General features: G+C 46.2%; 4 protein-coding genes across 4 annotated transcripts; 1 reads left to right on the top strand and 3 right to left on the bottom strand.

The window, feature by feature from the left end:
* Positions 1–1416: 1416 nt before the first annotated feature.
* LOC132671494 (histone H2B type 2-F) lies at positions 1417–2336 on the bottom strand. Its single transcript, XM_060622332.3, has one exon. The coding sequence runs from the start codon at positions 2328–2330 to the stop codon at positions 1950–1952; it is 381 nt and encodes a 126-aa protein (XP_060478315.1). The 5' UTR covers positions 2331–2336; the 3' UTR covers positions 1417–1949.
* Positions 2257–3814, bottom strand: LOC144617194 (histone H3). The gene has a single exon (XM_078451491.2). It carries the CDS (start codon positions 3804–3806, stop codon positions 3396–3398), a length of 411 nt encoding a protein of 136 aa, XP_078307617.1. The 5' UTR covers positions 3807–3814; the 3' UTR covers positions 2257–3395.
* An 8283-nt stretch (positions 3815–12097) lies between these two features.
* On the top strand, positions 12098–12887 carry H4C14 (H4 clustered histone 14). Its single transcript, XM_060622330.3, has one exon. It carries the CDS (start codon positions 12180–12182, stop codon positions 12489–12491), a length of 312 nt encoding a protein of 103 aa, XP_060478313.1. The 5' UTR covers positions 12098–12179; the 3' UTR covers positions 12492–12887.
* A 13097-nt stretch (positions 12888–25984) lies between these two features.
* On the bottom strand, positions 25985–26799 carry LOC144617190 (histone H3). The gene has a single exon (XM_081796399.1). It carries the CDS (start codon positions 26547–26549, stop codon positions 26139–26141), a length of 411 nt encoding a protein of 136 aa, XP_081652525.1. The 5' UTR covers positions 26550–26799; the 3' UTR covers positions 25985–26138.
* Between the last annotated feature and the right edge of the window lie 87 nt (positions 26800–26886).

The following is a 26886-nucleotide window of genomic DNA, read 5'->3' as shown; positions in this document are numbered from 1 at the left end:
GTAGTCGAGAGGGTGGGCAACAGAGTAACACAGTTTAGAAGGACCACATAACAAAAGCACAAAGAGGACCTTAAGAGGCGCTATAGGACAGTGCGTACAGCATTTGGGCTATGCTAGAAAGCTGAGGAAAATGAACAGCTGAGAAGGGAAGTTTGGGCCAGATGGCAGAAAGCCTTTAGTTTCAGGATAAGGAGTTGGGGCTTAATCCTTTAGTCCTGAGTGACTCATGATAGCTTCTGATCAGGTGAGCCAACTGATAATGCTTTAACAACTTCAAAAGACCATGAAAAACATGGTCGCTAGTCCTCTGGGACTTCAGGATCCTAGGGGAGGAGATCAGATAGGGTCTCTGATGGTTTGAGTAGAAGGCACACCACCCTGGCCTTTTCATTTAACTTTTCCTACCATAAAATGTGCTGCATAATGATTTCCTTTCTTTCACTGGGAAATTATAATTTTCAGTGAGTCATTCCTCTCGCCAGGGAAAATGACTCAGAAAATCTTCATTTCCCAGTGAAAGAAAGAAATCCTATATAGCCCATTTTATGTAACTTTAATTGGATGTAAATTTGAACTCTTACATTATAAAATTCATTTTAAGTGCAAACTTGTCAATTCCTTAAAGTTTATCAATAATGGCCTAATTTCAAATCTTGACAAATGAATCTGAAACTAAGATTTTTTCCCTTTAAGTTAGGGGTAGGTTTTACTGGGCAAACATTCACCAACCTGGCAAGATTGGCCAGGTTATGCAAGTTTTGAACTAAGGGATCTTTAGAAAGCCATTTTATATGCTAACTGTGGCCATTTGCACATCATCCTTTTTTTTTTTTTTTTAAATAAATGCACCTGAGAACACCAAAAACCACTTCCCCGAGTCCCCACCTCCAATCTCTCAGGAAATTCAAGGAGAGGCACCTGGGAGGGCTTAGCAAGCAGCAAAGTGGCTTTTATAGCTAGGAAATTGTTACAGACGACAAGGTCCTTGCCCTGGAGAAGATAGTTTTCCTGTGGGAGTGTAAGCAACCACAGCAAATCTGTGTTCTTCTCAGCTTTCACCAGGAGCAAGAACATGCGCTAGGTGGTGGGGCTGAGGGAAGGTTTGACCCAAACGAGAATTAAATCCTGATGGAAGGGAAGTCTGGGCGCTTGGTCTACCAAATACCACAGGAGGACTGAGGTTACAGGCCAGGTGAAGTCTTGGCTGTAGGCACAGTCCTGTACATTAGGTTAGGTTTCCCGGCATCCCTGGCCCTTACCCACTAATGCGTTAGCATTCCTCCCAAGAGAGGATTTGTCTGTAGGTATTACAAAATATCCCATATCCCACGGGATGGGGGCAAAAATCTGTACCTGTTGAGGTATGGGGCTAGAAGGAAACGAGGGGAGGATTGCTAGATCAGAACCACAAAGGGCAACAGACTAAAGCAGACTTTATTAGAAACCATTTGTGACAAACGCCTAGAAGCGTTTGTTAGATTGGAACATTAAGAAACCGTGGGGAACAGAGAGCTATCTGTATACTAAGGAAAACAAACGTCAGCTGGCCTAAGTTTCGTGTTGACATACAGCGTTAATAAAGTAGAATAGCACCCCACCGCCAGAAATCAAAAAACCCAGAACTGCATCAACTTTGCTTACTGTTACCTGTACCTCAGTTTCCTCTAGAAGTAGATAGAGACCATTTTGAGGACGAGTTGTTACCAGAAGAGTCGTGCCACTAGGGGGACACCACCACACCATAGGAGATTCCAGGTCTTAACCAGGGCAAGCTTAATCAGTCGTAACCTAACCCCATGCCCAAATATTTGAGACCACAAGCCCACCCAACCTAAAAGCCACCCAAGCGTTTCACAAGTGTGGACAGCCGCTTCCTGTGACAAGTTAAGTGGCTCTGAAAAGAGCCGTTGGGGTAAAAGTAGCTGTTCTATTGCGTCCTTTGCACGCCCTTACTTCGAGCTGGTGTATTTGGTGACGGCCTTGGTGCCCTCGGACACGGCGTGCTTGGCCAGCTCGCCGGGCAGCAGCAGACGCACCGCCGTCTGGATCTCCCGGGACGTGATGGTCGAGCGCTTGTTGTAATGCGCCAGGCGAGAGGCTTCACCGGCGATGCGCTCGAAGATGTCGTTGACGAACGAGTTCATGATGCCCATGGCCTTGGACGAGATGCCGGTGTCCGGGTGAACCTGTTTCAACACCTTATACACATAGACGGAATAGCTCTCTTTACGGCTACGCTTGCGCTTCTTGCCGTCCTTCTTCTGCACTTTCGTAACAGCTTTCTTAGAGCCCTTCTTGGGAGCGGGAGCCGACTTCGCTGGATCAGGCATTTTTGCTCGAAGAAACGCCACACAGCCGAAACGATCCGGACTACATTCAAGTGGCTTCGTTACGCGCTACTTATAGAGCCCGTATGCAAATGAAGGCTCGCATAGGACTGCATTTTTATTGGTTAATTTCCAACAAGGTCGTCATACAGGGGTGGAGTCTATGCAAATAATAGCTTCTGCTAGCGCTTCCTTAATGGCTATCAGAGCAAACGTCTTCTTAGCCAATTGAAATGTTCCGTTTCAGACCAACCAATAAGTTACGTAAAACTATAGTTCACCTGTTTGGGGTGTTTGGGGATGGTTATTACTTTTCAGTTGTACTTGCATACGGTAAAGATCTGAAGCGCCCATTTCTATTTTTGCATCACTTCCTACACTTTGTGGAAGTTTGTTTTGCCTTTGGGTTTCGGAGCAGTAACAAACATCTCAAAAAAAAAAAAACAAAAAACCAATCCATCAGCATTTCCCTCAAATTCCTATTCGTGTTTGCGCTGCCTGTCTTATGCAATAGGGTATTAGATATTAGATCCATACAACTCTTAAGACACATAAACCAGGAAAAAGGCTCCCATTTGCAAACCAGGACTTACATCCAGCTTAGTCTTAACTGTAAAATCTAGTTGAAAACCCAAATCCCCAACCCGGCAGTTATCACAAACCCACACGACCGCCTTCCCGCTTCGTTTCTATATCCAGATTCGTGCTAACGCTTTGTACGAGTAGCGTGTTAACGTTACAAACGACTAGTAGAGCAAAGTCCACCCCCTTGCAAGTTTTCCTTCAAACTAGTAAGGCTGACGCTGTAGACTGTAACTCAACATATGTAAAAGCTTAGGCAAAAGCGATCTAAGCCCAGCTTCAGCTGTTCCCGCTAGTGCCTGTCAGCCGACCAAAGTTTAGACATTGTGATCTTCCTACCCACCACGTGCGAGTTTCCCCTCATTTCTCTACCCAGAGCACAACAGTACACCCACGCCAGGTGAGATAGGCGATACAGCTACTCCTCGTGAAAACATGGGTGGCTCTGAAAAGAGCCGTTAGGTGGTCCACTTAAAAGCACAGGCCTTAAGCTCGCTCCCCGCGGATACGGCGAGCCAGCTGGATGTCCTTGGGCATGATGGTGACGCGCTTGGCGTGGATGGCGCACAGGTTCGTGTCCTCGAACAGCCCCACCAGGTAGGCCTCGCTCGCCTCCTGCAGCGCCATCACGGCCGAGCTCTGGAAGCGTAGGTCCGTCTTGAAGTCCTGCGCGATCTCGCGCACCAGCCGCTGGAACGGCAGCTTGCGGATCAGCAGCTCGGTGGACTTCTGGTAGCGCCGGATCTCCCGCAGGGCCACGGTGCCCGGCCGGTAGCGGTGCGGCTTCTTCACGCCGCCCGTGGCGGGCGCGCTCTTGCGGGCCGCCTTGGTGGCCAGCTGCTTCCGCGGGGCCTTGCCGCCGGTCGACTTGCGGGCGGTCTGCTTTGTGCGGGCCATGGTGCCTTACTGGCTTTATCCAAGAAGTACTAGGCAGTCGTATTTATAGACGTAGCCTCCTCTTGATTGGACCAGAACGGTTAAGAACTTCCAGACTTGTGATCTCATTGGCTAGATTTCAATCCTTTTTTTTTTACTCGGGTAGAAGATTATAATGCTAATCTCTTTCCCTTATTACTTCATCTTTCCGTACTTTTCTGTAATTTTATCGGTCACAGATTTTTTTTTTTTTTTTAGGCCTTTCCTTTAAATTGATGTCACTTTTGTAAGAGCAGTTTTGAAAGTGTTTTTGCAAGCTTGGGATTCAGGTTCCTTCGAAATAAAAGCGTGCCTTCCCATGAACTAGGTTTCAGTCTACATTTCTAGTTGTTACTGTAACTCCAATACCACAGCTAACATTTTGCGCCTCACCCTCTGCTAAGCGCGTTAGTTGCATTACAGTATGACTGGGACTCAACAAAACAATATGCAGTTGAAAGAACCAAACACTGAATTTACCTTTACCCAACTTCGGAACTACGCCGAAGCCCTGTGCTGATCACCACTGACTTGCAGTGTAGAAGAGCCTTGAGCCTTCCCCCTTTCTTTAACCTTTTCACCTTGGAACGCGCCTCCCTCCCCTCAATGGCCAATTAGGTCCAAGAGACGAAACGCGCCTAAATCAGGGAATATAAAACGAGAAACGTTATTTTCTCCTTTATAATGGTGAATAGTTTCTAAATAGTCAATTTGCTGGTCGGTCAGATTAAAAACTAAAATAAAGTTTCAAAGTAAACAAATTACTTGTTGATTACGGAGTTACTAACAGGTTTCCTTCAATTAAGTAGTTTCATCTAAAAGTTTCACCTGAAGGTTTCATCTTTTTTATACTCTATAGAGAAATCGAAGATCCTCTGCTTTTCAGTTGTTTCATATGCTTTGTAGCATTGCTTGGAAAACTGCATGTCATGAAACAAGTGATGTAAGGTTACCAATGCTTAAATTGGTGAATACTTAATATAAAAATTTTAATCGTATGTTTATTCTATTGAAAAAGCCTTGCATCCAAACCTTTAGTAACTCACACCTGTGAACAAAATCAAGCCCAAGAAGTTTAAAACTTACTTTATGGTGTCAATATGAATTACCATCTTCCTGCTAGGGGCAAGTGATTTTGAGGCGATTTTCTGAACACTAAATAACTTAGAAACTTTGTATCTACAAGAGTTCCCATCAGCAGCACAATCTGCTCTAGGGAGACCTAAGATGTCTTGCAAAAGTGTTAACTGATATGAACAACTGTTACCCCTTCCTGTGGCCAGTTTGTGATAACGACTAACAGAGAGAGCACTACTTGGTATTTAAAAATTCTTCTGCATACACTACTTCATTTAATCCCAACTCTGTAAAGTAGATGTTACTTTCCTCATTTTACAGATAAGGAAACTGAGTCTCAGAGAAATTATGGCTTGTCCTGGACAAGTAACAAGGCCTGCATAATATTCTAAAGGAAAATAATGGAATTATAGTGGATTTCCAGTTTCATCAGCCTTGGGGTACATCTTAAAGCAATGAAGAATTTTCCCATCATGCAATCAAATGACTCAATGTTTCTCAAACTTCTCCACTAAACTATTCCCATCAGAAGAGGAAACTACCAAGGGGGGGGGGCGGGGGGGAGTCTTGGATGACAGCCCAAAGCAGCCTACACAAGTGTCAACATTTCTTTGCAGTGTTCTTTTTCAATCTATGTACTCTTGGCCCTGGTGTTCATTTAAATAAGAAAAAGTTTCTCAAGCTGTTGTTAGGGAGGAAAAACTTTGCCCTACCCCTCAAGGTTTTTTGGCTGGTCTAAGAATTAAATTGACATGAGACAGATTAACAGGAGAAAATCATAGAAGAATGTGAGGCCCCCCAGGCAGTTCAGGCTTATGTGCCATCGATAGCTAACAAGGGGGTTGAGGTCTGGGACTGCAAACAGAAGGAAGACCATTACAAGAAGATGAACATGAGTAAACGTTTGGTAAACAAATGTTTGCTGGGCCAGAGAGAAACAATGGAGCATAGAAAGGGATTTTAGCAACTAGACTTTGTTAAGTTCTTCCCTATCTGTAACACCTAGTTCATATTATACAGTAGTTCTCTATGGTGATAGCTCCCCTCCTAGAGCAGGTCCTCTATCTAAATTCTCTTACGCAGTTAGGAGGGAGGCAAAAAGAAAAACTTCTTGAGTCTTCTGCTTCTTAAAAATAATCGGCCTAAAATAATCCACATACCAAAGAAACATATTTGGAGGTAGCAAAATTTTGCTCCCCTACAATGTATATTCATATAGAATCCAATAGTCATGGGGTGTATTTTCTCTTTATAATACAGAGAATCAGAAAATTCCAAACCTCTTCCTCTGGCATTTCTCAGAATAGAACAATCTGTTATTTACAGATGCCAAAGGCAGACCACTCCAAGATGGGCCACTTTGGCATGAAGATTATTTCAAGTTAAAAAGTGATCAAAACCCAGCAGATTCAGGAAAAACTGTTTACCTGAAAATTTATTTAAAACAATTTTTTTTTAATTTAAAAAATGCTTAGTTTTGAGAGGGAGAAGGAGAAGTGGCAGAGGGTGGGGGCGGGGCAGGGCAGAGAGAGAGAGAGAGAGAGAGAAAGAGAGAGAACCCCAAGCAGGCTCTCCCTGACGCGGGGCTCAAACTCACAAACCCTGAGATCATGACCTGAGCTGAAGTCTGGAGGCTTAACTGCCTGAGCCACCCAGATGCCCCTGAGAATTTAGATGGAAGGCCTGCTTCAGGATGAGAGCTACCATCATAGATGGTCTGCATGACTTCCCTGTACATACCAAATTAAATTTTATTTTCTCTGTTAATCTGTCTCATGTCAGAGTAGAAGGTAGGTCTGGGTAGAAGGACCTTGAAGGGGTGATTGCTGTGAGTGTTCTCAACACACTACTCTATCAGAAGTAAATTGACGAGCCAGAAGAACCCGTGCTTTGCTGTAGCTGTGGGGAAATGGGGATTCTTTTTCTCCTACTGATACCTCTGAAGTTTCTTTCACTAGAAATAATAAGAATCTGCAGTTTCCAGATTGAGCCCTGAAGTTTCATTATGTAGTACTGAGAGAGGGGAAATAGCATAAGAAGCCTAAAATTTGCCACAGGAAATAAACATGTAAAAGAAAAATAATAACGTTTTGTGTGTGCATGTGTTTGTTTTTAGTACAAAAGTAATGGACTAAATTAAAATACACGTTCCTGGGGCATCTGGGTGGCTCAGTCAGTTAAGTGTCCAGCTTCAGCTCAGGTCATGATCTCGCTGTTCCTGAGTTCCAGACTCGCATCGGGCTCTGTGCTCACAGCTCAGAGCCTGGAACCTGCTTCTGATTCTGTGTCTCCCTCTCTCTCTGCCCCTCCCCTGCTTGAGCTCTGTTTCTCTCTCAAAAATAAAGAAACATTTAAAAAAAATTTTAACTACATGTTCTGGGAAGCCAGTTTGTGTTTAGTCTTCGACTACAAGTACCCCCACGGGTTCAAATACCCCCAAGATGAGACTGAATCTTTGGTTTGTGGGTTGGGTAGGCCATGTGCCTGATTTCCTTTCATGTTTTTAAAAATTTTTCATTTTATTTTATTTATTTAATTTGAAAGCAAGCACAAGTGGGGGAGGGGCAGAGAGAGAGGGGGACAGAGGAATCAAAGCAGGCTCTGTGCTGACAGGCTGACAGCAGAGAGCTCAAACCCACAAACCGCCAGATCACCACCTGAGCAGAAGTTAGACGCTCAACTGACTGAGCCACCCAGGCGCCCCTGATTTTTAGTTTTTAATTTTAAGTCCAGTGTACTTAACATACAATGTTATATTAGCTTCATGTACACAATATAGTGATTCAACAATTCCATATATTACTCAGTGCTTATCAAGACAAATGTACTCAATCCCTCTCACCTATCACCCACCCCTCACCCACCTCCTCTCTGGAAACCAACAGTATGTTCTGATTTCCAGGAAATAGGTAGGGGTCTGTTTTTGGTTTGTCTCTTTTTTTTCTCTTTGTACCTCTTTTTTTAAAGTTTATTCTGAGAGAGAGAGAGTGAGTGGTGTGTGTGTGCTCGCATGCGCATGAGAGCAGGCAAGGGGCAGAGAGAGAGAGAGAGGGAGAGGGAGAATCACAAGCAGGCCCCACACCAGCAGCATGGAGCCTGGTTTGAGGCTCAAACCCATGAACAGTGAGATCATGACCTGAGCTAAAACCAAGAGTCGGCGCTTACCTGACTGAGCCACCCAGGTGCCCCTCTTTGTACGTTTGCTTGTTTTTTAAATTCGACATATGAGTGAAATGATTTTCTTTCATCTTAAGAGGTCAGTAGCCCTGGACCAAATTCAGAAGCCACGGGATTTTGAGCTTCTTTCCTTATCCCATTCTGAGATAAACTCATTCCTTCAACATCTTGCTCATTGGATAAAAACTCCCCCCACACTTTTTTGGGGCGCCTGGGTGGCTCAGTCCGTTGAGCATCTGACTTTTTGGCTCAGGTCATGATCTCATTGTCCATGAGTTGAGCCCCTCGTTGGGCACTGTGCTGACAGCTTGGAGCCTGGAGCCTGCTTCTGATTCTGTGTCTCCCTCTCTCTCTGCCCCTCCCCGCTCATACTCTGTCTCTATCTCAAAAATATATAAACATTTTTTAAAAATTAAAAAAAATAATAAACATGAAAAAAAATCACTTCCCCTTTTTACCTTAATATTACTGCTTATACTATACAGTGAAGGGTAGCATAGGGGAGGAAAAAGTTTTCCTTAGTCCTCTTAGGGTCCCTGGCTGAGTCTGAAAGTCAAACCAACAAATACAGAATAACAGGAGAAGAGCACACAGTTTTATTTAACGTAGGTTTTATGTGACACAGGAAACTTCATAAGGAAATGAAGACCTAAAGAAACAGACCTGAATATTTTTATGCTAGGTGTGATGAACTGTGGGCACTCATGTAGAAATACAGTAGGTTACAGAGTGTGAAATAAGTTTAATACACCAGAGGAAGCAGCAAGGCCTGTTAAGATTCTTCTGTATGTCCCTTTGTCTTTAGAGATAAAGATGCTCCTTTCTTCCTTATCTATCCCTCTAATCATATAGAGAAGACACAAGAGGCTTTTATGACCTGTTTTAGGGAAGAGGGCTTTGGGGAAGGGTCAGAGTGACCTTCCTGCTTATGTCCTTTTCTCAAAATTTCTCTGACTTAGAATATTCAATATTAATGTGCCATGTTTTGGGGCAGCATGTCCCGAACCCCATCAGTGACAGAATATGCCACCCCTAAATTATGTCACTCTGGCATAATGATTATTTTGAGCTGAAGGCACTTGAAAAACAGCAGGTGCGAGAAGTTCTCTGACCTCCATTTCCTTCCTGAAAACAGGAGATTCCCGCCCCACCCCCCCGCCCCACCCCCCCACCCCCCCCCCCCCACTGCCCCCATGGACGAGGTCTTCCATAGGCCAGGAGGAAAACAACATTGTTTTCACCAAGGACAGGGAGTTGAAGCCAAGAGAAATCTGCACAAACCAACCTTGTTAAACTAACCCTGATCTTCCTCGTTCTTTTTCCTCCATGAACTGCCGTAGCCAAAGCACTTTCACCTTGTGACATTTGCATGATTTACTACTCTCTGTCCAATTCAATACACAAGCAGTCAACTCTAACTGCTTCTTTGGATCTTCATTTCCTCATGAGAGCTCCCATGTCAAGTAAAACTTACAGTAAATATGTTTGTATGCTTTTCTCCTGTTAATCTGTCTTCCGTCAATCATCAGGCCCAGCCAAAAACTCTAAGAGGGAAGAGGTAAATTTTGCCTCCTCTACAGCAGATTTCAGTTTGAAGCGGTTCAGAAGATACCATTAGTTTCTGCCATATATTTCCCAGTCACTGTCCCACAACTTACTGTCTGTAGCCCAAGCCCCTCTGTCTGGTCATATTCCCAGATTTTATTGTTCCTTGTTTTTAGAAGTATGTATAACCTTCTGGGCCTCACAGCCTTTTCAGGTCTTCATTTTCCTTCTGAAGACTCCTGTGTACACATAAAAATATTAAAATCCGTATGCTTTTTTTTCCTTTTTGATCAGTCTTCAATGAGCTTAATTCCTAGTCCAGCCACAGACTCTAAGAGGGAGAAGGAAGTTTATACCATGTCTGGTTTTTCCAATGCAACACATCCCAATGGAATGCAGTAGATTCAAGGAATGTTCACAGTATTCTAAAGCTATACAGATGAAAAGTATTTTTATTCCATTAACCAGTCTCATGAGATTTAAGCTACATAGTGCAAGAATTTTAAAGGTTATATTTATTTATTTTCAACAGAAATGACTTGTTTTGTTTTTATTAAAAAAATTTTTTTTAATGTTTTATTTTATGTTCGAGAGAAAGACAGAGCATGAGCAAGGGAGGGGCAGAGAGAGGGAGATACAGAATCTGAAGCAGGCTCCAGGCTCTGAGCTGTCAGCACAGAGCCTGATGTCGGGCTCAAACTCAGGAACTATGCTCGGGATCATGACCTGAGCCGAAGTCGGATGGTTAACCCACTGAGCCACCCAGGCGCCCCTGTTTTGTTTCTTTTTAATGTTCAGGCTGCAGATATTAGCATGACGCTATCCTTGATTTATGGGGAAAATTAGAATTGAATGCTCACAACTCAACTAATATACAGCCTGTCTGTAAAAAAATAAAGAAAAAAGGCTATTTTAAAAATGTATCTTCTTTCTCAACATTCCTTTCATTTTTGTAACCAACATCTATTGTGAATCCCAGGGTGTTGGTTTAGACAAGCGATGCCTGGTGAACCCATTCAATGAGCAGAGAACAAAGTGTATGGCTGGGGAAGAAGGAAAATGAATTCCCTCAGTCCCCATCACAGTCACACCTTCGAGCTTTGAAGTTTAATCATTTTGAGATTTCTGAGTTTAAAATGACTAAAGAACAACCAGGAGGATCTATATGCCTTGGGCCTAGAAGTCTGATAAAGATACAGTACTGGGACTCATTAGCATATAGAAGGTAGTTGGAGCCAGAAGAGAGCTAAAAAGGGGCATATATATAAGATTTCCTAAGATAGGGGCGCCTGGGTGGCTCAGTCATCTTGGCTCAGGTCATGATCTCCAGATTGATGAGATGGAATACCCCTTCCAGCTCTGCGCTGACAATGCTAAGCCCGCCTGGGATTCTCTCTCTCCCTCTCTCTGCCCGTGCACCGCTGGCGCTTGTGCACTCCCTCTCTCAAAATAAACTGAAAATAAATAAATAAATAAATAAATAAATAAACAAACATTTCTTAGATAATAAACATCCTTTAGAAAAAAAAAAAGGACAATTCTTTCTGATGCAGAAACCACATCTTCTGATAGATTCTCCAAAAGAAGGCCCTGGTAAAGTAAGGAACATGCTTTCAGTAAAGGACCCCTGTCAATTTCATAGGGCAGTTTCTGGTAAGGACTTTCAAAAAGATTTCCCCTTGAGAAAACCAATTCATCCAACTTTGCTGGCTCCTCAAGGGGCACACAGTTGGGTCACTGATTTCTGGCTGAAAGCAAGGGTTGATTTCAGAGGATCTGTGGAAACGGAGTCTTCTTTCTGTATATATTGCTTCTTTCGCCAGAGCTTTGAATGACAGTACGTTGCACTCACTGACTTCCTTGAGAAGGCTTGCAAATATTCTAAGACCAATTCTCCTAGGATCTGACCTGGGTGAGGTGAAATTCCATGCCCCATATCAACAAAACAGACTAGACTCCGAAATTAAGGCGATCTCCCTCTTCCCCCCTCCACATACAGCCCAGGAGCGGCTGCTCTTGACATCACCTTCCAGGTGCGCCAAATGATCGGAACTGCTTTTGTTGCTGTTTTATGTAACCATGCCTCACAAGCCTGTGACCCTCTAGTCGGGATCAGACCAGGCGCTGGCGCCCTCTTCTTCCCGTCTCTGGACTCCATTTGGTCTTTCTCTGGTCTTCTCACTCCAGAAAGACCTTTCCCCTTAGCCTAAATTTTACACCCTGGGGGAATCCACAAATGGAGGGAGAAGCGAAAACGGCTGCGGCATCCGGACGCCTCACGTTGGATGGATCTGTATTCTCCCAAGGACTATGGCCGGGAGATTTTTTTTTAAACTAAGAGTCCACTTGCCATTAGAGGGAGCGGTGCAGCGGGCGGAAGAACGGGTAGGAAATTAACAGAGAAGAAATGACGCAATGCGGAGCGGGCGGGGACAATTTAGGGCGGGCTTCCCGCCTCTCGCCTTCTGTTCTCAATCTGGTCCGGTGCTCTGTTATATTAGGGGGTAAAGCCGCCCTACTCTCACCGAAGGTTGTGTCTCCAGCTTGATTCTCGCTATGTCGGGGAGAGGAAAGGGCGGCAAAGGTTTGGGCAAGGGGGGTGCCAAGCGCCACCGCAAAGTTTTGAGAGACAACATCCAAGGGATCACGAAGCCGGCAATTCGGCGCCTTGCCCGGCGTGGAGGAGTCAAGCGGATCTCCGGTCTCATCTACGAGGAGACCCGGGGCGTGCTGAAGGTTTTCCTGGAAAACGTCATTCGGGATGCAGTCACCTACACTGAGCACGCCAAGCGCAAGACGGTCACGGCTATGGACGTAGTGTATGCCCTGAAGCGACAGGGACGCACCCTGTATGGTTTCGGAGGCTAAGATGCCGCTTCATTTCTGCATCCATCCTGCCAACGGCCCTTTTTAGGGCCAACCATCTGGTCTTCGGAAGAGCTGGACGCTCGGGTAGAACTTTGGTAACTTTGTTTTTGGGAGTTGGGCTAGAGTCAGGTTTTGGGAAGTTCGTGAGAGGTAGGCATTCGTGAAGTGTTAACAGCCCTGAAAACCCAAGTCGTGGGGCGCCTGGGTGGCTCAGTCGGTTGGGCGGCCGACTTCGGCTCACATCGTGATCTCGCGGTCTGTGAGTTCAAGCCCCGCATCGAGCTCTGTGCTGACAGCTCGGAGCCTGGAGCCTGTTTCAGATTCTGTGTCTCCTTCTCTCTCTGCCCCTCCCCCGTTCATGCTCTGTCTCAAAAATGAATAAACGTTAGAAAATAACCCAAGTCGTTCACTAAAAACTGCCTTTCATGTGCTTGCTCCATTTTTTGATTCATTTTAAAAGGTCTTGTACTCCAGATCTAAGCAATGTTTTCTGTTTGCTTTTGGGTGCGCTGTATTGTGATCGGTGGGCTGGGCTGCGGAAGGTAAGAACTAACTATCCAGCTCACGACATTTGCTTCGGAGAAGTGGGAGAGGGGGCAGCCCAATGGTTTGCAATCTAGAGGTGGCCTTTGCCCCCCCCCCCCCCCCGTGGTGTTGAGTCTCAATTCTCTATTTTGGGTTTCACTTCCTACCTCTACAAGAGGGTGTGGGCTAGATGGCTGAAGGGCCCTCTTCACAATGGACGATGTTTTGTAGTCTGAATTCTCACTTCAAAAGGTGCAAGAGCATTTAAAATCAAGAGAAATCCAGGTTATTAGAACAGATGAGATCACTACTGCAGTTTCTAAAAGCAAGTTTGGCGTATTATCTGCTGAGTGTGCTTTTTTTTCAATGCTATATTCAAGGGACAGTTTGAGTCAAGGATGTGGGAAGACAACTGTCTTTCAGTGAAAACATTGCAAAAATACAGATGTCAGCTTCTACAAAAGCTGATCAAACTATAACATCATGGAAGCAAGTCTTCAAGAAACAGTTCATTCAGGTGTGTCTTTTTCTTGTTAGAAATGCAAAATCTTGGATCCACCCCAGATCTATTCAGTGAAAAATTCTAGGGGGTAAGATCTAGCAATTTGTGTTTTAACAAATCCTTCAGGTGATTATGATACCCAGTTTGAGAACCATTGGTCTACATAACATAGTTTCTTTAAATGAAACTAAAGTATTTAAATCTGAGTAGATATGGCCCTAATTAAATTGTTTCCCAAAATGTTACATTTTGCTTTCTTTGAAGGGGAAAAGAAAAACACTAGGTGAATGAGCCTAGCAAATTTTCTGTAGTACAAAATATTACAGGAGGAAAAAAGTAAAACAGCTTATTTCTTCAAAGCATCTGAGGCAAACATAGAAGATATATGAACGAAAACTAGTCAGCTTGTTTTCCTAAATATTATTGGTTTGCATTTTTAATATTGAATTTTGTAACCAATGGATGTTTTTTTCTTAAGTTTCTCTAATATATCATCCTTTACCTATTAATGACGCACCTTCTTTACAGTGATTTTGATAGTGATCCTTGTTCCCATTTTATCTTTCACTAAATACATAACTTAAGTAGAGCATGTGTGGTAAACATAGATATAGGAATGAGTAGAAAGACCTAATAATACACACCATGTTGAATATTCATGAGGTACATGAGGTACCCAGTATTCAAACCTTAAATCAGCCATCTGTTGGTAATTCCTGATATGGCCCAATGTGTCCCCTGCATGCATACACACAGAGAAATCCATAGCTATTCTATAGGTTATTGGTGAATCACAACTATGGCCAGGCGTACTTGCCCCTTATCTCACTGATCTTGGGAGCATAAATTAGCTTCAGGCACCTTCCATCCGGTAAGCCTCCTTGCCTGTCCTCAGCTGTCAACCTTTTAAGTGTAGCCCCAGTACAGAAGACTGGTGCTGCAGACAGAGGCACGACAGAAGATTGTGTAAGTCCAGGGTTGGACGCCAAGTGGTGTTTCCACCATCACTGCACCCTCTTCTAAGCGTGTTAACCTCCTCCATCACTTTCCCCCTCCTTCTTGTTTTATCTGTTAGTTTCAATTGTCTGTGTGGTTTGATATATTTGTCTTCATTGGGCCTATGAGGCTTTCTGTTCAGTGACCTCTGGGATTGCTTGTCTGGTAGTAGAGTAGGAAGCCATGATTATGGCAAAGTAATTTCTTACCACAACTATATTACGGAAGAGGGCTGATTGGAGGCAGATTGGAAACAAGGGGGGTGGGAGGAGACACAACCGTGGGGTTGGGACCATCCAGGTACCCTCCAGGGCAGGTGGTAACCTGACTCTAGTGAGCATATCCAGTTCCTGCAACAAGGCAGCCTTTACAGTGAGACAGTATCCTGGCTGAGTAATGGCAGCCACTGAGCTCATCTGTCTCCATGCTCTTCCCCAACTTCTTGGCCGTAGTTTGGCTTTTGGTATAGAATTGCCTGCAGGGAGCTAAGGAACGAATCATGTTTCTTGTTGGAGATTAAGAGCATGATTTCCAGAGCCAGACAATTCAGGGTAGGATCTGAACTTCACCATTTACTAACAGTGAAACCGTGGGAAATCCCTTAATCTCTGAAGCTCATTTTCTTTCTCAGTAGCATTTAAAAGGAAAAGAACACCTACTGTGTGAGGGTTTTATGTGGATAACATGTATTCATATTTATAAAGCAGCACTTTGACTCAATAAATGCTACTACCTATTAATAACAATTATTATTAGGGTTTATGCATTTGTCCCTTGAGAGTCTTGTCAGTGGGATCTAGGTCCTCAGAGCCCACCTACCCAGGCTAACAAGAAAATGAAATTTCTGAGCCTACAGAGCCAAGGACCCGCCTGGAATGGGGTGAGAAAGGGCCGAGGAGGACATCCTGTTGACATCCTTCATTTTCCACTGCTTCACAATGCAATAAGACCAAATATAGTAATAATGTCTCAAACATTAGACACAAAAACAAAGTAGCAAAGAAAGAGCAGAAAGGAAAAAGATTCTCAACGAAAGAAACAGAAACCCAAAATCAAAACCTGGCGGAGGAAAACTTACTCATAAGCTCACAGTTTAGCCCTGGTCGGCTGGAGAGGACCTGCTACTTTAAGAAAGAAAGTTTGCAAGATCAGGAAGCATCTAACTTTGTTCTCATCCTGATGTTCGAGAGGGACTATGAGAGTCAGACCCAAATAACAACCTGGCCAAATTTAAGTTTGCTGATGTCCGAAGCCGGTTGTACCAAAACTTTTGGAAGACAATTTAGCAATAGCCATCAAAATTACTGAAAAATGTACCCCCAAGTTATATGCACAAGGATAATAAATTGCAGTTGTGTTTCTAGTGGTAAAAATCCGGAAAACACCTAAATATCCATTAACATGAATCTGAGTAAATAAATTAAAAAGCATCCATTAAATGGGGGCACCTGGGTGGCTCAGTCGGTTAAGTGTCTGACTCTTGATTTCCACTCAGGTCATGATCTCACGGTTTATGGGATCGAGCCCCTCATCAGTGCGGAGCCTACTTGGGATACTCTCTCTCACTCTCTTTCTGCCCCTCTCCCCTGCTGGTGCGCTCTCTAAAAAAAAATAAATACCCTTAAAGAAACATCCATTAAATGAAAAACTGTGCATCCTTTAATAAAAATGAGGCAGATTGATACAGAAGTATATATATATATATATAGAATATAGAATGAAAGAGAGAGATTAATTGGGACAAAGACCAAATATATATTTTTTATTATACATCACAATACCACAGCTAAGCATACCCTAAAGAGCTGACTCTTAGAGAACCTTGAGACCAGACAGAGATTAGACCCAATGGAATAAAGCTTGCAGATCTGTGTTGATTCTGAGCAAGTTGAGGGTGAACTCTTGGGTGCAAGCTGGATTGCAGGGAGCAGAGAATGAGAAACTGAAACCAGTTAGGAGGCTGTTGTAAGCTATGGAGACACTGGCCAAGAATGGTGGCAGCAGGACTGGGGAAGATCGGAAAAAGAGATGGTGAGGACAAGAGGCACAGAAGCCCCTGGTTCCCTTAAATTTGAAGTGGGCATTTGGATTAAATTGAGATACTTCTCTTTGATTTGAATTAAAAAAAAATTTTTTTTTTAATGTTTATTTTTGAAGGAGAGAAAGAGTGTGAGTGGGGGAGGAGCAGAGAGTGGGAGACACACAATCCGAAACAGGCTCCAGGCTCCGAGCTGTCCACACAGAGCCCGACGTGGGGCTCAAACTCATGAGTCTTGAGATCATGACCTGAGATGAAGTCAGATGCTTAACCGACTGAGCCACCCAGGCGCCCCTGATTTGAATTTTTAAATAAAAGAATGCATAATAGTTCCCATCTATTGAATACCTACTATGTACCATTTCAAATCTTCAGAACAACCCCACAAAGTCAATAATACCTTTATTTTTCAAAGCAAGAAACTGATGTTTAAGCTGCTTGAATAACTTAGATTCTCTGATACATCCTGGTGCTCCTGAATCTCACTAAAATATTTGTTTAAAATTTTCAAATCGCAAATAATATGAGGATCTTTGAATACATTTGCCATATTCATTTAATGAAACCATTCCATGTGGATGATGGAAAGGACCTCATCTGGTCTAATTTTCTCATTATATTTTTCCTCTGGTTTCGAGACAAAACTTTATGCCAGCTTCCATTTCCTACCAGATCCCTCATTGGTATAGATGTTCCTAAGAGGCCTGTCCTTCGGGCCATCTCTTTGGAAGCTCTTCCCAGGAACTCCCAAGTGTTTCTCTAGCTCCTAAGGGCAGATGAGAGAATCCAGCTGGGTCTCTAGACCTACCTCCAGATCTACATTCCCAGCTGCCTGAAGGACACAGCCACTTGCCACTGCCTGGTGACAGCTCTGACCCAGTGTGGCTTGACGTGAACCCCTCAGCAGCACCCCCCCACCCCTGCCCCCGGCTGCCTGTTCCTATGAAGATGGCAGGATCCTCCAATAGTCACTCAGGCAGGACGGTCTCGAGATATCTTTGATTACTTTTTGCCACAACAACCTCCTTCTGTCCGTTCCCCCATCCAGGCCCAGGCAATCTTCTACATTCAAAAATATCAAAACTTTCCCTCCCTTGTTCTCTTTTATCCTCATTTCCTGAACATCCCTTCACTCCACAGAGAAAACTACTGTTTAAAGTTTCTTTTTGTTTCTATGTATGACTGCAAAATATATTAATGTATTTTTTTAAGTTTATTTATTAATTTGGGAGGTGGGAGGGGCAGAGAAAGAGGGAGAGAGAATTCCAAGCAGGCATCTGCATTGTCAACGCAGAGCTCGAATTCACAAATCATGAGATCCTGACCTGAGAGGAAATCAAGAGCCAGCTGCTTAACCAATGGAGCCACCCAGGTGCCCCTAATGTATTTTTAATTTACATAAATAGTATTGTTTTAAGTCAAATTCCATTTATTTTTATTATTTTTTTAGTGTTTTATTTATTTTTGAAAGACACAGCATGAATGGGGGAGGGGCAGAGAAAGAGGGAGACACAGAATCCGAAGCAGGCTCCAGGCTCTGAGCTGTCAGCACAGAGCCCAACACAGGGCTTGAACCATTGAACCATGAGATAATGACCCGAGCCAAAGTCGGATGCTTAACCGACTGAGCCACTCAGGCACCCCATAAATCAAATTCCATGTATTATCTTATTTCCCTTAGAACTATGTTTTTAAGATCTGTCCCTTTTCCTTTTTTAATTAGAGAAAGAAGAGAGTGTGTGAGCAGGGGAGAGGAGCAGAGGGACAGAGAGAGAATCTAAAGCAGACTCCACACTGGGTGTGGAGCCCGATGCAAGACTCGGTCTCACAACGCAGGGATCATGATCTGAGCTGAAATCAAGAGTTGGACACTCAACCAACTGAGCCCCAAAGGTCTGTCCTTCCTATGTGTCCTTCCTATGTGTTTCCTCCTGCTGCAGTCCTCCATGGAGCGAATCCACCGCACTTTCTCCATCCACTCTCCCAGTACGAATGCCCATATTGTTTCTAACGTCCCATCATCCTTGTCATGTGTCCTCATAGACCTGTGTGAGACTTTTCAAATAAATATCCAGAAACAGAATTGTTGGTTTCTAGCATGTGTGTCCTTAATTGGCCACCAGGCTGCTTTTCAGAATGGCTGCCCTCATCTGTCCGTACCCCACCGGCAGGGCACCGACCATCTAGGCCCTCCATCCTTGCTAAGCCTTGGCGTTATCCAACTTTCCAATATTTCCCAGAGCATCCAGAGTAGAGTGACATCTTCTATTGCTTTAATTTGCTTTTCTCTTATCACTAATATTTCTGAGCATCTCTACATATGTTAAATATTTTGCTTCCTCTTTTGTAAGCCTTTCTCCTACACTGTTTACAGAATAAAATCTGCACCTCCCCCCTACTTTGGCACGCTGACTCCCCAAAAAGACTCCCATTAAGCTGGCCTCAAAGTCCCCACCACTGAAAAGTCATTTCCCATTCCTGGCCTTGGCCCCACCCCGTGGACCAGCCACCATGCACAGTTCTCCCTATTTCTGCTTCCCCTGCCTGGGTTAGACTCCCTACCTCAGCCCGAGTTCTCCTACAGGAAGCGTTCCCTGATACCCGCGGTTAGAAGTGACCTTTCCTTCTGAACTTCCGGAGAACTCATCTGCACCTTTTCTGCCACCTACCAGAGCATGCCTTCCATTCTAGTGCATGTACTCTTATGCGGTCTGAAGAACGGATTCCCATTTCTGTAAGCGCATACACATGCTTCCAGGTCTGAGAGGTGCTGGGACTCCTGCTCAACAAAAGAACAATTTTTCATCTGAGTGGGGATTTTACTTTGTTCTTCGTAATTTTCCCTATCGCAAGTGGTTTTCAGTTGCAGGTTATAACCCATTAGCAGGTGGTAAAGTCAATTTAGAAAATGGGAACCAGTGGGGCACTTGGGTGGCTCAGTCGGTTAAGTGTCTGACTTCAGCTCCAGTCATGATCTCATGGTTCGTGAGTTTGAGCCCCACATTGGGCTCTGTGCTGACAGCCCAGAGCCTGGAACTTGCTTCAGATTCTGTGTCTCCCTCTCTCTCTGCCCCTTCCCTGCTCACACTCCATCTCTCTCTGTCTCTCAACAATAAATAAATGTTAAAAAAAAAAATTAAAAAAGAAAATGGGAGCCAGTATCTTTTATTAATGAAGCAGAATAAGATTGAAAATATCAGGGTGCATCCCGTGATGGGGGGAAATCCTTTTGTACAACTGGTTTTGATTTTTAGATGAGTGTGAATATGCAATAGGTAGTATTGTAAAATTGTATCTTACTGTGGCTTGAAGTCAGCAGAAATCAGAGCTACTGATACAGTGATATTGTATCTCTCTGTATGTAATTATCGCACGTATTGCTTTTTTCTTCTGAAGAATTGAATCTACTACAAAAAGAAAAGCAAAATACAAGACTCAGGTTCAAGGCTATTTTCTGGCTGGGTGACCCATATTTCCAGGTGTGTTTCCTTCACCAGGTTATGTTTCATCAACTATTCAACAGGAATTTTAAAAAAAAAAAAATCCCTTCTTGCCTCCCAGGGTTATTGTGAAATGGAATGAGAGGAGAGGTGAGTGAAACATGAGCCATCAGCCATCTAGGAACCTGGATATTATTACTGCCTGGGCCACACAGTCTAGAAGCTCATCATGTATTTAAAATTATTCATCAATTTCATGTTTTATGACATGGTTGTAACTTGGACTTACATCAATTCACATTAATGCCACTAATATTTACATTGTCAATGTTAATGATATCATTAATACTGATTAATGACCACATGTAAGGCTCTGTCCCAAGCATTTTGTATGGACTGTACGGTCTCTTTTCATCCTTGTAACATTCCTGAAGTGGGTACAATTATGATCCTGCTTTACACATGAGGAAATGGAGATCCCAGTCTTTTCTCTCTGGAGACTTTCCCTGGTTAGGGGTAGGAGTCCTGGTCCTACCACAAAGGACTCAGGCCTCTGCCCCAGTTGGTAGCAGCAAGGACCTTGGACTTCATTTTCTATCCCTTCTCTGCCATCCTTCTTCCTCTACCCACTTCTGCTATGTACACTACTCTCTCTGCACTGATCACCCCCATTCTCCTATCACATCTCAAACAAATCCTATCAGCAGGGCTGAATCTGATGTCTTGGGGAAATAAAGACAGACATTCTGCTCCAGATCATCTGCTTTGAGGAAGAGATTAGGGGAGTATCTCAGTGAACTCTTCTCAGTTACTATCACAGGAACAGTTTTTCCAGACACCCTGCCCGTGGGCAGTTTCCTGCTCCCATGTTCCAGGACACCCCCCGCAAGGACCCTGGAGGTTCTTTGCGGAGATCCAGTTCAGACCTGCTCTTGATCTGTGACTGCAAGGACCTTAAAAGCTAGAGCCTCTTGTTCCCAATTCTCTCATATAAGGCAAGAGTCAAAGGGCAGATGAAGCAGGCCCCTCGCCAAGCGTTGCCTGACCACGTGTGGCACGCCAGGCACTGTGTGGGTGCTAATGCCACAGGGACCAAAGAGAGAGAAAACAGATGATCTTCCCCCTGAGGAATGCTGCTGGCCTCATGTTGAGGGTACAGTATAGGAAGGGGTGTAAGGAAGGGGTGTAAGAGGGAGAGGCAAAGACGAGGGCCCAAAGAGGTGAGGACGAAGAAGAGAAGGGGGAGGGGAGGCTACATAAGGCTGGGTCTTAAAGAACGAGTGGGGGTTCTTTGGGGCTACAAAAAGGGGGAGGACAGAAAAATTCTAGACAGAAGAAATGGAATGTGTGAAGACATCGTATACTTGGGGACTGCAGATGTTCTATGGGGCTAGAACCCACTTGTTTGGCTGGCAGAGCACCAGAAAGCCAGGGAGGCTCTGAGAAACACCACCAACTAGAGGTCTATTTCTTCTTCCTGGGATCTTTTCCATTTAATCACGGTTAACAGCGTACCTACAATTAACTGAATGTTTGTTCTGAACCAGACACGGTGCTGGGTCCTTTATAGGAAATATCACTTTTAATATTTCCCAAAACACTATTAGCAAGGTGCTATTGTCCCTTTTACAAATGGGACATGTGGGGCCTATAGAGATTTACTTGCTAAAGTCACATACCTGTTATAGGGGCAAGCCCATCAAATTGGGGTTTGTCTAACTGCAGAGTCCCTACTAGTTATTAACCTCCATTGCTCTGAACTACTATGCAGAAGAAGGGGGATTTTAACCTGAAGGGAACAGGAAGGAGGTGGAAAAAATTAAAGCATGAGAGTGACAGGCTCAAAAAAAAATGTTCTTTAAAAGAGACAGCTCTCACACAGACAGGAAGCCTAGTGGTAGGGCAGAGAGTCTAGCGTGGACACTTAATCTTCCAGATCAGGGTGGGTGGGGCCTCAGTTAACGAAGGGACCATGGATGGATACAGAAAGAGTGATGGAACTGAAAGTCAGAAAGTAGATGTCATAACATTTGGTGACTCATGAAATTTGGACAGAGGGGAAGAAGAAGGAACTTAGCCCTAAACAGACCGGGGGATGAAGGTATCTTTCAGTAAGATGGGGAACATGGAAGGAGAAAAATAGCTTTGGGAAGCAAGATGATGCACTTTTGGAAATATGCGGAGTTAGAAGCACCTATCCAGAAGGACCTGGCCACCAGGCAGTTAGAAATGTTGGTGTGGAGCTCAGGATGGTGGGCTCAGCAGGAGATACCAACTCGGGAGCACTTGAGGGAGGCAGAGATATGGCAGGCAGGGAATCCATGATCTCACTTGAGTTGCAGGGGAAAACAAAGCCAAGGCCAGGAATATTGATGGGCCTGGCAGAGATAGAGGAGGACATGAGATGGAGGTGCAGAAGGATAAGGAGGACCAGGAGAGGGTGTGAACCCAGAGGCCAACTCCTCTTCCAAGGAAGCAAAGGGTAATGTCAACAGGGCCATACCTCATCGTTTACCTCTACCCATGCACACATACCCGTCCCCCACTACCCTAAGGCAGATTTAAATCTGTGCTGACAGCTCAGAGCCTGGAGCCTGCTTCACATTCTGTCCCCCTCTCCTCTCTCCCCCTGCCCCGCTTGCAATCTCTCTCTCTCTCATATAAGTAAACGTTTAAAAAAACTTAAAAAAAAAATAAAAATAAATTGTTCTCTTCTATTGATGTCCCCAGGTTGTGCTGTTCTCCTAACAAACAGAAAGATTTGAAAGATTGCTAGGAGGGTAGGCTTTTACAGTCACAGGAACATGGATTTTATTCTATTCCTGACTGGGTATAAACAATGCCACTAAAGTTCCCTTTGGGGTTCAGACAGGGAGACTTGTTGAGGCTAGAGGTGCTTTGGCTGCTAAAGTAAAACAGTGTGATATTGAGGCTAACACAGGACAGAAAGGACTGACATCTGTAAGCAACATCACAGGTTCCAGGGTCTGTGCAGCCACTCCTGGGCCCGAGATGCTGCCCAAGCCACCCCTGAGAGCCTCAGATTGTACCCCAGAAAGCCCTTTCATTATGTCAGGCTGTCAGTCGGTCAGGCTGAGTGGAGCACTCTTTGACTGTCAAGACCCAGACGTGCTGTTGTGTAGAAGCGCTGAAAGGCAGATTAGTGATGCAGACGAGGTCCATCCTCTGAGGGGCTCACCTTTGACAGGAAACCAGTTAAGACCACCCAGGGAAGGCCACCACTGTCCCGCACCAGTGAGGGGCCAGGTCCTAACTCCCCCGTGCTCTTCCTCCTCTGCTTTCCTATTTTCCTTCCACACCCTGCAATCGTGGATTTGGGGAGCGAGCGCTCCACTTGTTGTGGTGGGAGGAGCACACGTGGGTAGAAACGCGAGGAGAGGGGTGAAGGCAGATCATAGCCATTCCCACTAAGCCAGGAACCCCTGAACTGCCTTAGCCACGGCAGATGCCCGCAGGCTGTTCTCAAATCTCAGGGCCACGGGCAGGTCTTGGGCATCTTTGGTATTTTAGGTTGGTTGAAGCTGATGTAGTATCAGTTTGAGGCATGGGATCCTGAGGAGGAAGGGCTCTGGCATGGAAATCAGGGGTCTGCTGAGCCACTAAGGGCTCTGCCACTCTGGAACGTAATTCTCCCTTTGAAGACTTCAGGCTGCACTTTTGGGAACAAATTTCAACGGACAAGAGACGCGGGCTGCAAAGGGGTCATCCCTGCAGAGCTCCAAGTCACTGCTACTTCTGCTTGTAACTAAGTCACAGGGGATCCCATCACGTACTGTTGGTCTGAGTAGGGAATGAGGCCCATGGGGCCTGACCGGGCAGAGACCATGGGGCCTGTATTGATTTCCTAGGGCTGCCCTCACAAGATACCAGACTGCCTGGCTTAAACAACAGAAATTTACCCAGCTCCCAGCTCTAGAGGCTAGAAGTCCAAGATCAAGGGGCACCTGGGTGGCTCAGTTGGTTAAGTGCCAGACTTTGGCTCAGGTCATAATCTCACCGTTTGTGGGTTGGAGACCCGCGTTGGACTCTGCGCTGTATGGAGCCTGCTAGGGATTCTCTCTCTGTACCCCCGCCCCTGGTGCTCTCTCTCTCTCTCAAAATAAATAAATAAAAACTTACAAAAAAAATTTTTTTTTTTGTTAAGAAGTCCAAGATCAAGATGTCATCAGGTTTGGTTTCCTCTGAGGCCTCTCCTTAGCCTGCAGGTGGCTGCCTTCTCACTGTGTCCTCTTATGGTCGTCTCTCTGTGCTAACTGTGTCCTGATCTCTTATAAAAAAGACACTACTCATATAGGATGAGAGCACATCCTAATGACATTTTAACTTAAATGCCTCTTCAAAGGCCCTATCTCCAAATACAGTCACCTTCTGAGGTACTAGGAGTTAGAGCTTCAACACAGGAATTGCTGGGGGGGGGGGGGGGGGGGGGGTGGGGGAGGGGGGGGAGGAGGAGAGACAATTCAGCCGGTCACAGGGCCTATTCTGAAAATCTCTAAGTCTGGGGCTGAAAACTGGGGACCCTCTGGCAGGAGCAGAAAAAGTTTTCTTCCTTCCTTCCTCTCTCTCTTTCTTTCCTCCCCACACTCCTTGCAAAGGGCAAAAGTTTTCAGAAGTTATCTCTGCCTGTTTCTGTTCCCCTCAGTGAATTTTCACCAATCTCTGTGTGAACGAAACCACCAACTCTGGTCTCTTCCGGGTGTACATAAACGACGATCAAGGATAAGAGGTGTCATCTGAGACGCACATAGCTGCTAGTGTTTGAGTTCTTGCTCGTGTAATGCCAGCTTCCCAAGGTCCTGCCCCACTCTTCTAGGTAAACAGACTCATTTCTAAGACCCCGAGAGGCGTGAAGACTTCCATTTCATCTGGTGTAATAAGAGTGGCCCCTCGGAGAGAAACTCAAGCCTCCGCCCGCACAGATGCTGGGGCAGACAGACGTGGGCAAGGAGGGGAAGGGAGCAGGGCGTGCTCTGCCTTCCCTTGGTTCCAGCCGCCCGAGAGCTTGAACTACTGAGCGCCCCCGCGCTGGATAACTCAAGTACCTGCACAAAACTCCTCAAATGTCTCTGCATGTGAGGTTGTCCTCCTGGAAGAATCGCGAGTCTCCTGCTGTGGACGTGAGCAGGGAAGGATACCGACCAGTCGTAGCTCCCGGGGAGTGGTGTCGTGTTGAGGAGGCCTTTGAATCCCGGTCCATCTTCCCACCGCCGCTGTTTTAGCGAAACCCATAGGACTGTCAGAGCTGAATGCTGGGCCACACAAGCCAGACCCTCTTTGTCCTGTGTGTTCCTGCCCGGAGCTGCCCAATCCTACCTTCTTCCTTAAGGTTCCTTGGCATTCAAAACAAAGGGCGGGGCGGGGCGGGGGGAGAAAGGCGGGGTGAGAAAGTGCAGAGCGCGAGACCTCTGAAGGGGATGAATGGCACCCGCTAAGTGTCCCGCTGCCCGGGGCAACCTGGGCGTTACCGACACCCGACGTGCAGGCGGGGTTTGGGAATCCCGACAACGACCTAGCAGAAACCTGGCGGTACCAAGGTGGCGGGTGGCGGATTTGCCCCCTCCCACCAGCCGGAGCGCCGCGCCTCTGGGGGCCACTTCCGGCGGGGGTGTGGAGGCCGCGGGAGCACGGCTCCCGCTGGGGAAGAAGCCCGGCCAGCCGAGTCCGGACCGCTCCCTAGGGACTCTTCGTCGTCTTGGCCGGTCCTGGAGCCCAAGGCCCCTCGTCTCCTGTCCCGACAGCTTACAACCCGGGGTCACCGTGGGGCACGTAAGGACACCCCAGGAAGAGAGCACGCATGCCCGCCCCACAGAAGCCGAAGTGGGGGTCCTGGCCGCACCCGAAAAGGGAGCCAACAAACAGGACGGGACGCCCCTGGACTCGGCGCGTGGCCCCACGAGCTACCTGCCAGGAGACCCTCAGCTTTACCCGGCTCTGGTGCCTCATCCGCGCGCGGGGTGGGGTGGGGGGGGGGGGGGGTGTCTGCTTTGTACAGGGGAGGTGGTAGAATATGAGAGCGTCGGCCGGGAGAGAGCGAAGACGAGTGGCACAGCTTCTTTCAGGTGCCGTCGTGGGTGGCTCTGAAAAGAGCCTTTGGATGGGATGGAACCTCGAGCCGAGCGCGCGCTTTAAGCCCGCTCCCCGCGGATGCGGCGAGCCAGCTGGATGTCCTTGGGCATGATAGTGACGCGCTTGGCGTGGATAGCGCACAGGTTCGTGTCCTCGAACAGCCCCACCAAGTAGGCCTCGCTCGCCTCCTGCAGCGCCATCACGGCCGAGCTCTGGAAGCGCAGGTCCGTCTTGAAGTCCTGCGCGATCTCGCGCACCAGCCGCTGGAACGGCAGCTTGCGGATCAGCAGCTCGGTGGACTTCTGGTAGCGCCGGATCTCCCGCAGGGCCACGGTGCCCGGCCGGTAGCGGTGCGGCTTCTTCACGCCGCCCGTGGCGGGCGCGCTCTTGCGGGCCGCCTTGGTGGCCAGCTGCTTCCGCGGGGCCTTGCCGCCGGTCGACTTGCGGGCGGTCTGCTTTGTACGGGCCATAGCGAACCAAAACACCAACTCACCAGCGCAGCGGCAGCGAGAGTAACGGGACCTCGGCCCGCCGCCTCACTCTTTATAGGCACCGTCTTCTTCCGATCGGGCGGGGCGATAATTGAAAGTCCCGCGCTGGCTGTCCATTGGCTGTGACGTCACCCGCCCTGGCATCACTCATTGGCCTGGGCAGAATCCTCCCTACCCCGCCCACCCTCCTCGCTTTCTACTTTCCAGTTCGCCAAGTCTTTCTCCTACCTTGTTTTTCCCCTTTTCGGCGGGCGGGGAGGGGGGAGGGGGGAGGGGGGAGGGGGGAGGGGGGAGGGGGGAGGGAGGAGGGAGGAGG

This window comes from Panthera onca, chromosome C1 (genome assembly GCF_046562875.1).
Source record: "Panthera onca isolate mPanOnc1 chromosome C1, mPanOnc1 haplotype 2, whole genome shotgun sequence".
Taxonomy (NCBI): Eukaryota; Metazoa; Chordata; class Mammalia; order Carnivora; family Felidae; genus Panthera; species Panthera onca.
This window is presented reverse-complemented; position numbering and strand designations above follow the sequence as displayed.

What these genes read in the sequence shown, in the direction of transcription:
- LOC144617190 (XM_081796399.1), bottom strand. Translation starts at nt 26,549, where the DNA reads ATGGCCCGTACAAAGCAGACCGCCCGCAAGTCGACCGGCGGCAAGGCC.
- H4C14 (XM_060622330.3), top strand. Translation starts at nt 12,180, where the DNA reads ATGTCGGGGAGAGGAAAGGGCGGCAAAGGTTTGGGCAAGGGGGGTGCC.
- LOC132671494 (XM_060622332.3), bottom strand. Translation starts at nt 2,330, where the DNA reads ATGCCTGATCCAGCGAAGTCGGCTCCCGCTCCCAAGAAGGGCTCTAAG.
- LOC144617194 (XM_078451491.2), bottom strand. Translation starts at nt 3,806, where the DNA reads ATGGCCCGCACAAAGCAGACCGCCCGCAAGTCGACCGGCGGCAAGGCC.